We start from the raw sequence: 16588 nt of genomic DNA, 5'->3' as shown, positions 1-16588 counted from the left end.
ATATATATACAACCTACAAGTCGTTCTCCGACCTTTTTACATCCAACTCAGAGGTACAACAGATTTCAAATGGACTACACTGAAATACAACAAACATTTGATAGAGTTAAAAAAGAACTTACGGACGAAACACTCCGCCTCGCAATTCCTAATTCAGAAAAAAACCTAATACAATTTGTGCGATGCCTCTAACTATGGCATTGGAGCAGCACTCCTACAGAAAAATCAATTTGGAAAAATGGAACTAGTATTGGCAAACTCTCGTCTATTTTCTGCCACAGAATTTAGATTATCCACAATTCTCCGCGAATGCTCAGCCATTATATACGCAATTTCAGAATATGAATTCTATATGCTAGGATCCAAACACCCAATAATATTATACATTGACCACAAACCAATTTTAGTCTTATTTACACAAAAGAATAAACCAAAACACAGAGTTTATAAATTTAACTTAATATTAATGAAATTTCCAAATCTACACATAGTTTGGACGGAAGGGAAAAAATTTTCACTTCCAGATCTCCTAAGTCAATCATTGACGACCACAACACAAGACGAATACCGTCTTCGCACAGTTGAAATGTCAGACTCAATTAAATTCTGTATGACACAAAGCCATAATACACAACCTATACAGTGTTACTACGCTGAATAAAAGAATACATTATTTCAATTTCTACAGACACTGCTGTAGAATCACTGCATTTTCCAATCTACTTACAGATTAAAGATAACATTTTTAAAGTTCAACAAGAAAAAGATCTTTATCTTCCAGTAGCACATACTGATTTTAAAACCAAAGCACAACCTTTGTAGAATATACACCAGCAAAAATTACAACATTTTGAAAATAACTACTCATCTCCAGAAAATTATCCAATTATAAAACATACAGACGTCACATTAAACACGAACAAAACAGAACCCTTCTTGCAATCTAATAACGACACAAACTACGCCGAATTAATAAATAGTATCAAATTTTCACTCCCAGCGATGAATGATTTTATACCCAAATCACCCGTCATCTATAACTATTTTTACAAAGAACACACCGAAATAGATGATGAACTACTGTACAACACTCAACAACAGGACCCAGTACTAAAACAGCTTTTGTTTTGGAAAAAGTATAAAATTCCCCCCCCCCCCAACCCCGTCACTCACAATCCGAGAAAATAAAAGGTTATTACACTACGACAGACGTTTTCGAAATTTAAGTAATAATGGAGGCAATAATCTATTGTATTATATACAAGAAACAACATCACCGTTTTCTCTGTTTACCATTGTCTCTCCATTGTCTATCTTTTCTGTTTACCATTGTCTCTCCTCCTCGTCATTTTCTGTAAAGCACACTCCCATGATCTTTCAGGACACCCAGGTCGTGAAAAAACACACGCGACAATCACGGAAAACTATTATTTTCCAAATATTAACACATGGATAGCAATACTCACACAAGACTTCTTAAGTTGCCAGACGAGCAAATTCATGCCAAACCTGTTAATGGCACCACAGCAGCCATTTCTAGAAGTTTCACCATAATTCAATCGCCGTTTTTCTATGGATACAAAAGGCCCAATTTCACCGTCTTCTGATGGAAACTCTTACGTCTATGTTACTGTGGACGCATTCACACACTATGTTGTTCTCCATCCTTCACCCAAAAATGATGCAAAAAATGCACTCACAGTATTATTTGACCACTGGATTGTTAAATTTGGCATTCCAGATATTTTAGTAACAGATAACGGAAAGGAATACTTTAACGGAGAATTCACACATTTCTGCCGTACATATAATGTACAATTCAAACCACGTACGCAATATGCACCGTGGTCTAATGGACTCGTTGAAAATAGCAACAGCCAGTTGAATACACTTCTTCGAACAGTCCTAGACTCACAATATGACACGTGGTCACATAAAGTGAAAGTTTTTCCGTTTGCATTTATTTCACAAGTTCGAACCAACATAAATCTTTCACCGTATGAACTTGTATTTGGTCAAAATTCAAAGAAACCCATAATGTTTAATCTATCTTCCACCACAGATAGTTTGGAAAATTGCAAACCCACAGATTATTCACCCTATAATTCACTACCAAATCATACACATACTGACCACTTAGGTCATCACCCACAAATTAAAAAGCTACAGGAAGGAACTTTTGCACATTGGTTTCTTAACCTTGAAAAAATACACTAGGAAGTTTATAATGAAGTACATAATTATTTAAACCCAAATGAAAATTTAAGCACATTTACAAATCGTCGCTTTGGAACGGCACAACCACTCAAAATAAACACTTATGTTTTAATCGTAAACAAAACCACACAAATATGAGTATCTAAAAAGATCCAATCACAAAAAATTGGACCTTATAAAACAATAGAATCCCCTACATTAGTTACGTATAAACTCGAAGATTTCTCTGGTAAACAGATTATCCGTCAAGAGAGTAATATAGTACCATATTACCCCAAAGAACTCTTCGTTGAAGAACAAATGGAGAAATACTTCTCGGATAATTCCCTTTTCAAAACTCCATCAAACGAAGCCACCACTTACCAAGTCAAAGATTGTCTCGTTCAGTCTAGAAAGTCTAGAGGTACTATCCACAAATGACTTTCCCCTCCAAACAGCTAGTAACTTGTCTGAAATACCCGAACACACTTCGTAAAACTACACTACACGAAATAGTGGCCTTCGACGACAACCAGTAGAGGACTATAGAGTATTCATACCACAATAAAAAATTTCGGCTTCATGAACAACGCACATAAACTAATAAACAGTTTATGTGCAAACGCACAAATAAAACTATTCACACTTCACTATTATTACACACATAAAATCACTCGTCTTGCTTCAAATAGTCGAATACAATTTAGCATAACACGCTTAATAGCTATAAAACACAATACGGATAAAAATACAATTCCTTCGTTCTCCTACACGAAAGGAATATTTCGGATAGATCTTTCACACTTCTCCCCTATAATACAATTACTTTCACTGGGAAAGTTAATCAAACTCTTCAACTCAGTAAACAAAGCACACGGACTATCTCTTCACCTGTTACCCTAGCAGAACCACAAAAACCCCTCCTTCAGGAAATAAAAAGAAGGTAATTACAGGCCATTCCCCACGATAATATTAAAAAGGAAATTAACTAAAAATTAGTTTAATAACTGACCAACAGCTCGGTCCAGGAACAATTCCCTAATCTCATTTATTCGCCAAGATATGATTCGGTAACTTTTTTGTACCCGAATAAAAAGTCGTGGTCAGACAATATCATATCTTCTAAAATCACTTCACAGTCTCTCGCTCTTGCAATATAGTTGCTTCTCTCTTATAACTCTCTCTCTTCTTTCAAAAATTTGAAAACCATCTAGTAAACTCTCTCTCATCTCCTCTAACTCTCTTTCTTCTAATTCACAACTTAAAAAATCTCTAATTTTCTAAGACTTCACTTTTTCTCTCTCAACAAAACAAGAACTGTCTCAGAGCACAGTTCCTTTAACTACTGACTTCTTCAACAACTCACAGAAAGCCCTCATTATTGCTCAAGGAAGCAACAACGACAACAACACTCAAATACCAAGTTTCAGTCACACAGTACTGAAAGCAACTCCTCCAAAACACTTGACAGGTATGCACATAACTTTTCAATACAGACTTCAAATATTGTTTAAGAGAACACCCTACGCTGACACTTTCAGATATATACAGAACTTTAAACCTAGACAAGTCCGTTTTCAGGAAATTTTCTATAATTTAGATCACATTCTGTATTCACACACTTGCTGTGAATGGGCTTTTTATATTAGAGATTTTAATAACGAACACATCGCTCTTTTCCATCTACCTATCTTTCCACCACAGGCGACACCTAAACTCTCTGAAATTCAAAACACAGATATTGTTTACACTGTTAATCTTGACGCTATCCCTGCCTCATATGATATCAAATATATTAAAGAACTCCTAAGATTGGACGAACTATACCAACAAACTGTTAAACAACAACAACTCACCAAATGAAATCACATACCCACAAGTTATCTTTTCTTTTGAGAGAAGAGATTATACAATCGCTGAATTATTAAGAGTATTTTCTGCTGATTTTTTAAGATCTCATCTATCTATATAATGCCATCCCACCAGAATCACCCAGCGCAGCAATCCGCGTAAGTGTAACCACTTTAAATCTCTTAATAATTGTTATCCCCACCTCTACTGACTATAAAAAATTATTATTGCGATAATTGCCCCACTTTTGGCCAAAGATCATCGTCACAATTGCGTCCTCTAGTCAACAACCAAACACTAACGCTACCCATGTCTCAGAATTGCCCGGATGCTCATACAGTGAAGCAACTAAACAATCAACACCCAAAAAGTCATCATTTAAACTCTTTAATAAAAAATCACAAACACAATAAACCGAGGAACACCCATACTCAGTCATTACTACTACCAAATCTACAGATAGACCTCGTCCTACTGGACACCCACCCCCCCCCCCCCCCCCCACCTTACCCCACAATCAGTAATCCCATATCCCCCATCAAAGTTAAACGCAAATACACCAAACGCAAGCACAACAACAGCAACAACTAACTGCTAACACTTTATTACCATACTCTGGTGTTCTCCCAAATACAATACTCCCTCCACCCACACTTATACCAGCTCCCCCAAGAGCATCACAACCTGAATTAATTAATTATTCAAATAATCAGAAATTTTCCACTCAACCAATAAACTTTGCTAACACTGATAAGACAACAAGATAAGACACACATGATATTAGCTTACTTTCTGAAACTTCTATTTCTCAAATGCCACTTATTAAACCATCACAAAGACTCACAAATTTTGTGATCGCTGGACAGCAATACTGTTTTAAACGCTTGTTTTATGGTGTTTCTATTTGCGCAGCAGCTCTCTCATCCTTTATGAGCAGTATTTTCAAGCCCTTATTAGAAAAAACAAAATAATCACCTATTTGGATGACGTTTTCATCCAAGACACAACAACAGACACAATGTTGCAAACGCTTACTCAGTACCACACTATTTTAGAGAAAGAAATTCTCAAAGCCGCTCCAGATAAATCTTTCTTTTTCTTATACTCAGTCAAACTTTTAGGCCACCAAATACAAAATAATCACATACACCCATTCAAATCAAAAATTGATGGATTTCTTAAACTCCAACCTCCCAAAAATAAAAAAGAAATTCAAAACTATGTTGGATTTCTCACATTCATTTCAAAATATATATACAACCTACAAGTCGTTCTCCGACCTTTTTACATCCAACTCAGAGGTACAACAGATTTCAAATGGACTACACTGAAATACAACAAACATTTGATAGAGTTAAAAAAGAACTTACGGACGAAACACTCCGCCTCGCAATTCCTAATTCAGAAAAAAACCTAATACAATTTGTGCGATGCCTCTAACTATGGCATTGGAGCAGCACTCCTACAGAAAAATCAATTTGGAAAAATGGAACTAGTATTGGCAAACTCTCGTCTATTTTCTGCCACAGAATTTAGATTATCCACAATTCTCCGCGAATGCTCAGCCATTATATACGCAATTTCAGAATATGAATTCTATATGCTAGGATCCAAACACCCAATAATATTATACATTGACCACAAACCAATTTTAGTCTTATTTACACAAAAGAATAAACCAAAACACAGAGTTTATAAATTTAACTTAATATTAATGAAATTTCCAAATCTACACATAGTTTGGACGGAAGGGAAAAAATTTTCACTTCCAGATCTCCTAAGTCAATCATTGACGACCACAACACAAGACGAATACCGTCTTCGCACAGTTGAAATGTCAGACTCAATTAAATTCTGTATGACACAAAGCCATAATACACAACCTATACAGTGTTACTACGCTGAATAAAAGAATACATTATTTCAATTTCTACAGACACTGCTGTAGAATCACTGCATTTTCCAATCTACTTACAGATTAAAGATAACATTTTTAAAGTTCAACAAGAAAAAGATCTTTATCTTCCAGTAGCACATACTGATTTTAAAACCAAAGCACAACCTTTGTAGAATATACACCAGCAAAAATTACAACATTTTGAAAATAACTACTCATCTCCAGAAAATTATCCAATTATAAAACATACAGACGTCACATTAAACACGAACAAAACAGAACCCTTCTTGCAATCTAATAACGACACAAACTACGCCGAATTAATAAATAGTATCAAATTTTCACTCCCAGCGATGAATGATTTTATACCCAAATCACCCGTCATCTATAACTATTTTTACAAAGAACACACCGAAATAGATGATGAACTACTGTACAACACTCAACAACAGGACCCAGTACTAAAACAGCTTTTGTTTTGGAAAAAGTATAAAATTCCCCCCCCCCCCCAACCCCGTCACTCACAATCCGAGAAAATAAAAGGTTATTACACTACGACAGACGTTTTCGAAATTTAAGTAATAATGGAGGCAATAATCTATTGTATTATATACAAGAAACAACATCACCGTTTTCTCTGTTTACCATTGTCTCTCCATTGTCTATCTTTTCTGTTTACCATTGTCTCTCCTCCTCGTCATTTTCTGTAAAGCACACTCCCATGATCTTTCAGGACACCCAGGTCGTGAAAAAACACACGCGACAATCACGGAAAACTATTATTTTCCAAATATTAACACATGGATAGCAATACTCACACAAGACTTCTTAAGTTGCCAGACGAGCAAATTCATGCCAAACCTGTTAATGGCACCACAGCAGCCATTTCTAGAAGTTTCACCATAATTCAATCGCCGTTTTTCTATGGATACAAAAGGCCCAATTTCACCGTCTTCTGATGGAAACTCTTACGTCTATGTTACTGTGGACGCATTCACACACTATGTTGTTCTCCATCCTTCACCCAAAAATGATGCAAAAAATGCACTCACAGTATTATTTGACCACTGGATTGTTAAATTTGGCATTCCAGATATTTTAGTAACAGATAACGGAAAGGAATACTTTAACGGAGAATTCACACATTTCTGCCGTACATATAATGTACAATTCAAACCACGTACGCAATATGCACCGTGGTCTAATGGACTCGTTGAAAATAGCAACAGCCAGTTGAATACACTTCTTCGAACAGTCCTAGACTCACAATATGACACGTGGTCACATAAAGTGAAAGTTTTTCCGTTTGCATTTATTTCACAAGTTCGAACCAACATAAATCTTTCACCGTATGAACTTGTATTTGGTCAAAATTCAAAGAAACCCATAATGTTTAATCTATCTTCCACCACAGATAGTTTGGAAAATTGCAAACCCACAGATTATTCACCCTATAATTCACTACCAAATCATACACATACTGACCACTTAGGTCATCACCCACAAATTAAAAAGCTACAGGAAGGAACTTTTGCACATTGGTTTCTTAACCTTGAAAAAATACACTAGGAAGTTTATAATGAAGTACATAATTATTTAAACCCAAATGAAAATTTAAGCACATTTACAAATCGTCGCTTTGGAACGGCACAACCACTCAAAATAAACACTTATGTTTTAATCGTAAACAAAACCACACAAATTGGAGTATCTAAAAAGATCCAATCACAAAAAATTGGACCTTATAAAACAATAGAATCCCCTACATTAGTTACGTATAAACTCGAAGATTTCTCTGGTAAACAGATTATCCGTCAAGAGAGTAATATAGTACCATATTACCCCAAAGAACTCTTCGTTGAAGAACAAATGGAGAAATACTTCTCGGATAATTCCCTTTTCAAAACTCCATCAAACGAAGCCACCACTTACCAAGTCAAAGATTGTCTCGTTCAGTCTAGAAAGTCTAGAGGTACTATCCACAAATGACTTTCCCCTCCAAACAGCTAGTAACTTGTCTGAAATACCCGAACACACTTCGTAAAACTACACTACACGAAATAGTGGCCTTCGACGACAACCAGTAGAGGACTATAGAGTATTCATACCACAATAAAAAATTTCGGCTTCATGAACAACGCACATAAACTAATAAACAGTTTATGTGCAAACGCACAAATAAAACTATTCACACTTCACTATTATTACACACATAAAATCACTCGTCTTGCTTCAAATAGTCGAATACAATTTAGCATAACACGCTTAATAGCTATAAAACACAATACGGATAAAAATACAATTCCTTCGTTCTCCTACACGAAAGGAATATTTCGGATAGATCTTTCACACTTCTCCCCTATAATACAATTACTTTCACTGGGAAAGTTAATCAAACTCTTCAACTCAGTAAACAAAGCACACGGACTATCTCTTCACCTGTTACCCTAGCAGAACCACAAAAACCCCTCCTTCAGGAAATAAAAAGAAGGTAATTACAGGCCATTCCCCACGATAATATTAAAAAGGAAATTAACTAAAAATTAGTTTAATAACTGACCAACAGCTCGGTCCAGGAACAATTCCCTAATCTCATTTATTCGCCAAGATATGATTCGGTAACTTTTTTGTACCCGAATAAAAAGTCGTGGTCAGACAATATCATATCTTCTAAAATCACTTCACAGTCTCTCGCTCTTGCAATATAGTTGCTTCTCTCTTATAACTCTCTCTCTTCTTTCAAAAATTTGAAAACCATCTAGTAAACTCTCTCTCATCTCCTCTAACTCTCTTTCTTCTAATTCACAACTTAAAAAATCTCTAATTTTCTAAGACTTCACTTTTTCTCTCTCAACAAAACAAGAACTGTCTCAGAGCACAGTTCCTTTAACTACTGACTTCTTCAACAACTCACAGAAAGCCCTCATTATTGCTCAAGGAAGCAACAACGACAACAACACTCAAATACCAAGTTTCAGTCACACAGTACTGAAAGCAACTCCTCCAAAACACTTGACAGGTATGCACATAACTTTTCAATACAGACTTCAAATATTGTTTAAGAGAACACCCTACGCTGACACTTTCAGATATATACAGAACTTTAAACCTAGACAAGTCCGTTTTCAGGAAATTTTCTATAATTTAGATCACATTCTGTATTCACACACTTGCTGTGAATGGGCTTTTTATATTAGAGATTTTAATAACGAACACATCGCTCTTTTCCATCTACCTATCTTTCCACCACAGGCGACACCTAAACTCTCTGAAATTCAAAACACAGATATTGTTTACACTGTTAATCTTGACGCTATCCCTGCCTCATATGATATCAAATATATTAAAGAACTCCTAAGATTGGACGAACTATACCAACAAACTGTTAAACAACAACAACTCACCAAATGAAATCACATACCCACAAGTTATCTTTTCTTTTGAGAGAAGAGATTATACAATCGCTGAATTATTAAGAGTATTTTCTGCTGATTTTTTAAGATCTCATCTATCTATATAATGCCATCCCACCAGAATCACCCAGCGCAGCAATCCGCGTAAGTGTAACCACTTTAAATCTCTTAATAATTGTTATCCCCACCTCTACTGACTATAAAAAATTATTATTGCGATAATTGCCCCACTTTTGGCCAAAGATCATCGTCACAATTGCGTCCTCTAGTCAACAACCAAACACTAACGCTACCCATGTCTCAGAATTGCCCGGATGCTCATACAGTGAAGCAACTAAACAATCAACACCCAAAAAGTCATCATTTAAACTCTTTAATAAAAAATCACAAACACAATAAACCGAGGAACACCCATACTCAGTCATTACTACTACCGAATCTACAGATAGACCTCGTCCTACTGGACACCCACCCCCCCCCCCACCTTACCCCACAATCAGTAATCCCATATCCCCCATCAAAGTTAAACGCAAATACACCAAACGCAAGCACAACAACAGCAACAACTAACTGCTAACACTTTATTACCATACTCTGGTGTTCTCCCAAATACAATACTCCCTCCACCCACACTTATACCAGCTCCCCCAAGAGCATCACAACCTGAATTAATTAATTATTCAAATAATCAGAAATTTTCCACTCAACCAATAAACTTTGCTAACACTGATAAGACAACAAGATAAGACACACATGATATTAGCTTACTTTCTGAAACTTCTATTTCTCATCCAATCAGTTCTCAATTTTCCTCAAATACTGCATCACAAACTGCAAATAATCCTTTCAATCCGCCACAAGGACAAATAACTAATTTTGAACGCTTTTTATCACAAGCACACTGGAACCACTCTTTTAATATAGTCAATTCATCACCCTCATTTCAAAGTTCACTGCCACTCAGTTTTCCGGCTACACCACCCATAATCACTCTAAGCTCAAATTCACCAACAACAGATCCTGATCAACACTCTCATCATTGTATCGGGAAACAACTTGATACAACACGAACCTATCCAACTTTACCACTAAAATTAGACCCTAAACTTATTGTTCCCCCACCCGCCCTCTTTGGAGACCATAACAACGGTGAACAATTACATAATTGGGCTAAGGAAGAATCTCTAAGTCTTATAAAATAACACCCTTTCAAAGGCAAAGAGCTCACGAATTATTAAAACAATCAAAGATCACATTCTCTGTTGAGATAATTGTCGAACAAGATAAACTAATCTTTCACCTTCAAGCGGCAGCACCGCCTATCTTTAGAGTTAAAAGAAATCCGTCACCCTTCATTTGTCAAGAAATACACTAGAAATTTGATAGATATACAAAAAACACCGCAGGTAATTTTGTCTTCTATGATCCACAATTTGGACTCTCTTACACATGTCCACTACAAATTTCATCTTAATATTAATTCATTTATTCTTTTCATCTCAACTCCCAATAAAAACAACCAATTAAAGTTGACCAAAATAATTCTTCCATACCCAAAACGGGCATACAAGACCTTGTAGTAACACACAATGATTGTTCACCAAAGCATATCACAAATATGCAATATTATAAACTTAACAAAATTGGTGAATGTAAAATTAAACCAGCCAATTTCAAAATCCTCCCCGCACAAGTAAACATTTTTTCACAAATTCGAACACTCCAAGTACGCGCATTCGCTATACACGCCAAACTTAGCGACAAGTAAAGCTTTTATCACAAAATCGCACTCAAAAGAGGCTTTCGTTTTGATCACGATAATTGGTATGTTAATAATATGGAACGACCTTTCTTTCCAACAGAAATTGAAGCTCGTAGGGAACTTTCACGCGTTGATCTTACAAACAAAAACCACTACCACCATCAAATGATACAATTTGATGTATTAGACGACCCCCGTTGGCAAGCTTATTTAGAAGAAAAACAAGGCTGCTTTCGTTTAGATTGCAATAGACCATTTTTTTTCCAACACGGATGCATGGTTTATAATCCACGGGATCATAATTGGATTCCTAACGCCACAGATAATCCCTGGGCTAACTGTCCCGGTAAAGACTCAGAACACGAATATTATGTCATTCACACAATAGGAAGGTCACTCCAATTTACTAACATCAATCTCACTTTCGATGTTGCCTCAGAACACATGTACTATGGCAAAGTTCGCATAAAATGTGACAAAGAAAGAGGTTACTGTCTTTTAAATCATGCTATTAAAGCCACTGTAATTTGGGAACCAGAAAACCACGTATTTTTGATGTTGCAAGATCCTATGCACCTATATGATGAATCTGCACTCCCTCGTTTTGAGGTTTTCACAACACCAATCTACAAATGTAATGAAGACCGCCCTTATTACGCTACACAGTATCAAGACATTTTAATACAATATAAAAAAGGTTTCAATTTTGTCTACGGAAAACCGTCCTCCGACTTTGATAACACACAGTTCCGGATGGACCACCCTCTTTAACACTCTACACAAAGGCAAATATGCGTGATGGATATGTCATTCCACAAGAGTCACAACTGTACAACAAATCAGAAAAATAAGAATTATTTAGAAAACAAAATTTGTTTGGTACAGTTCACCTAATATCCAAACCGATGCTAAACTCGATTACATGATTAGTCGAGTCTTGCTCGAAATGGATCAAACAAGTTTGAATATATATAAGAAACTGCGATTTAGTCCGCGATTTGAAACAAACAGCTATTATTTTACCCACATAAAAAATTTTTTTTAGTTGGTTACGTAATTACAGGACAACGACACACATTCGCTACACTTAAAAGTCAAAATGTAATTTCACTCTTTCAATGTAAAGTTGTTTCATCACCCCTTTATGTTTTAGACAATCAATGTTTCGAACGAATTCCCATATACCGTCAAAATAAACTACAATTTGTAGATCAAGTCACCCGTAAGACCTTCCCTTGGTCTATTAAAGCACCATGTAAATCCGAAAATTTTGATCAACAAATCTCACTTGATGCCGACGTCGATGACACATATCGCATGACACCCTACCCAATTAAGGTGCAAAACCCCGTTAGAAACTTCACGCCTGCCGAAGTAGAAAACCGCTTCACCCACGCCGATTTTACCGCGCAACAACTCGGAATTTAAAGTCAACACGACTGGACTAAATCAATAGATAAGACGAAATTTAATCAATAAGTCGATGACGCAACTGAACAATTTGACGTAGCACGCGCAGTAAATTTTGCAGATCTTGCAAAACAAGCACAATTACAAGCACAATTCTGACAATTACGCACCGAAGAAAACGATTTATTTTAACAAACTCTTTATTAATGGCAACGGATTCACCCTCCGCCGAATTATTGACGTAATCTGATTATTGGCAACTGTTTAAAAGAATCCATCATTGGAATTTTTGGATACCCTTGGTACGTAATAAAAGAAATAGCCATAATATGGACTGTATTTAATTTTTTACAGTGCCTTTTTGGCCTATTTTTTAGTGCATTTATCACATACAATCTAAAATCACTTTTAGGACCCAATATCACCTTGGCTATGATCATAACCTCTGGATTTTTTGGAGTATTTTTACAAACAATATTCCATGTACTACAATCTGACTCTACACAATACAAAACACCCTCACCTAAAAAACGACTTCGTCACTCAATCGATAGTTGCACTCCACATTCACATCATGAATTGAATTTTTTACACAAAAAGTTTGAAAATTTCTATTAGAAATGCACCTCTCCAGTGCAGAATAATTCAAATAAACGCCATACAGCTCCTCTCCCAGCTTATATTTATCAATGCTATGAAACACCAACTAATTCTCGCATGAAAACAGTTTTTCAATCTTTACATTTACAAACTTTTTAACCTAATAAGCGTAATCGCTCACGTGGAACCTCTCTTTTACGCGATTCTCTTGATAAAGATCCTGACTATAAGGAAACTCCAGAGGAACTTTTTCTCTACGTTCCAAGTACTCGTATTTAACACCTTTTTTGTTTAAGTGACTCCACTTCAGTCTCTACCCACCAAGAAGGAGGCTCACCGACCCCCCCAATTGTCGACCCGACAGCATATGACCTCATCAAGCTGGAGGTTGATGGCATTCTGCCATCACCCCTCACACCGTTGGTACTGGCACCCACAGTACCAGACCCTGTTTGCGAGATGCAAACACCTGCCCTCTTCACGATGGCGCAAACATCCCCACAGCCACCGTCTGTAGACACAGCTAATTACGCGCGGGTGATCCCACTGCCTTCACCCGCCACCTCCTTATCGAGACCGAGTTCAGGTGGACTTCAACTGTAAATCGATAGCGATACGAGTCCGCCTACAGTCCCTACAAGACAGCACAGCTCGTCACAGGAGCCTCAACCACCTTCATTAAAAACAACTGGGCATACAGCAGTCCCCTCAACACAACCACCAATACCAACCACGCACATTCTCTCTTGGGCTGATGAAGTGGCCACAGCAGAACAGTCTGGTCACTCTACACCAGAAACTTATCCCCAACTGGGCATATTCCGGTAGGATCAGTGGACCACGACAACGATCGCAACCACTGGATCTTTCCCTCAGCCACCCACCTACGATCGACTCACGTCAACTGACAATTACTCTTGCACGGACCCATCACCCAGGAGACGTCCACGGGCAATAGCCCATGAAAGCTAAATGGTTCGATCTTCGCCGATACAGGCCTCACAGTCGCCTGCTCGACACACAACAAGCCCTCAACGAGGCCCACAGCCCTCATCCTCCCGCGGAAGGACAAACTCTTTCGTGCCAACACACGGCAATCCACACAGGTCACAAGGACCGAACTTCAGATTCCACGAGTTCACAAACCCTCTCGGAATTAATACAATCCAAGGCATACACGTGCCAGAACGAATTAGCTACACCTCCACTTCGCCTCAGCACACGCTGAAGCCAACAGCTAGCTCTTGTTCTCTTAGACAACTAGAGAACGAGTATGTCCAAGAGGGGGAGACAAGGATCTACCCCTGGAATGTTTACACTTCCCCATCAATTCGCGTTTCACAGAACGCTTCTGGCATCTTTCGAAATACTTCTTTGCAATAGCAGATCGCCCGTATGACTACTTCAACACCTTCTTCAATCGCGACACGGCACCCTACAAGATATACGCCAAGTACGACCCTTTCTACTTGCAATTTGGATTTTTACATCCCACACAGATGGATGTAAACAATACCACTCACAAAGTGAATCGGGTGAAAATGCTCCACACAATGCACAATTATCTATTTGTGCAGCATCATTTTCTACACACCTATCCGATAATTCACATGAGTTCACGCCTCCAATATGCTAACACAAAGTCAACCTCACCATATTATATGAACTATAGCTACATAATACAACCTAATTATTGTGAAGGTACTCTTCGAAATTTTGACCCCATCAAGAATTATTTTATATTCTCACCATTCTACACAAAGACAAATCGTCCCATCCTCGTCCCAATCGAGTACTTACAGTGTGTAGAAGGAGGCGCCACGAAGTGTACCTATGGACACACTTTCAACCTCTTCTACAGGGACTGGATGATCTGTTTGACAAAATCGAAAATCGCCAGCCCTCACAAGAAGAGCAACAGATATTTAATCACCTCCTCGCGTTGCAGCCACATTGAAATACCGATCTGTACCCTCGTGCTGTTGCCGCTTGTCTGACACGAGACCCAGAATTTCTCGCCTTCTTTCGAGATCCAGACAATCAAGATCCGGACTACGAATTTGAATATAGAACGTAGGCCACAGTCCTACACCGCAACTTTGGGCTCACAGACCCACCACAACGAGACGCACTGATCTCAAAACTCTCTTTAAAACTTATTTTTCTATTTTCTCTTCTTTCTTTATTATACTTTTTCCTCTAACGAATAAATATCTCTCACTTATTCCTCTCTTTTTCCACTAGAATGAAGATTAGGATCAGTTCTTTTCGTCTTTCTCCCCGGTCGGGACTTACACAAGAAAGTATTAAATCTCACAAATAGATTTAATAGGAAGGGTAGCTCACACAGTAGCTAAAAGATGGATTTCCACCAGAAGGTAAGTAAGCTGGTAAATTCGACTGGTTCAAAACTTGTACCAGGTGGAGATAAACAGAAATCTCCTCGTGCAAACCAGACAGAGACTACGACTACAAGCGATCCTTCAACTGGGAATAAATTCTCACTACAAGAAAGTGAGAGCAGTTGGACATACTCTCAACAGGACTGACGTTACTGACCAGCACACCCTGTAACTGGCACCCTTACTGGTTTCAGATTGCAAACCTCTGCACTGACGACACTAGTCACCACTTCACTGACAGGGACTCCAGACAACGACACAAGTCACAACCCACTTCAGAGAGGATACAACTCATCACTCACTTCACCCTACTTTTTACGAGGATAACACATTCTACGTATTCATGCTAAACTTCACAAATTCGGATTTGAAACTTTCAACCCCGGATGGATGTAGCAGTGAAAATACTGAATGTGCACCTTCAACCAATCAGAGACTGAGAAGACACTATTCTCTTTTAAATAGAGAGAACTGAACTAACTGTAGTCAGTCTGTTAGTTAGATACACTATGTGTATACCATTGACTCCGGTGCTATACTTCTTAACCACCGTAATAATAGAAGTTTACTCTCAGTCTTTTACAGAGTCGGTTAGTCTTAGAGATATAGGTAAGTCTACTTCGCGCGCAGAAATAAGTAGCCTTAGCTCTTTATACTTTAAGGCTGTAAAAGGAGCCCATATCGGGTGTGCTTTACAATGCGCCTTTTGGCACCAATTAAGTTTTGCATAGCCACTATGGAACTAACCATTGCATTCAAACATATACTATTATAAAGGTGTAGGCCATAGCTATATGAGCTACAGGGGGGGGGGGGGTCTCGGAAAATAATTTAGGTAACACAACAGTTTTAAAACAGTCGTGTCAACATTATTTATGCGTACGCAAAGCTGAAGAAATAGATCCGGTCGATACCGCTCAATTGTCCAGTTATCTGGAGCTCGACCTCACTTCCAGTTCCAGACTCAAAATCAACAAAGAGAACCAAGTCATCGGTGCCAACAGTGGTGGAGTTGTCAATCTGAAGCAAAAATAGAGCAAGAAATAGTTTTTAGCCT

The 16588-nt window shown here is 37.7% G+C and overlaps 1 protein-coding gene across 1 annotated transcript in view; it reads right to left on the bottom strand.

Annotated features, from left to right (window-relative positions):
* The window catches only part of LOC142350529 (uncharacterized), a 105333-nt gene that overhangs the window by 52884 nt on the left and 35861 nt on the right, over window positions 1–16588 (bottom strand). The window contains exon 7 of the mRNA XM_075402379.1: window positions 16415–16551. Within this exon, the coding sequence (XP_075258494.1) occupies window positions 16415–16551 (137 nt within the window). The remainder of the gene's footprint in view (window positions 1–16414; window positions 16552–16588) is intronic.

Source organism: Convolutriloba macropyga, chromosome 12 (genome assembly GCF_964194025.1).
Source record: "Convolutriloba macropyga chromosome 12, txConMacr16.3, whole genome shotgun sequence".
In the NCBI taxonomy this organism is placed as follows: domain Eukaryota; kingdom Metazoa; phylum Xenacoelomorpha; order Acoela; family Convolutidae; genus Convolutriloba; species Convolutriloba macropyga.
The sequence above is the reverse complement of the archived record's forward strand: the minus strand, read 5'-3'. Positions and strand labels throughout refer to the sequence as shown.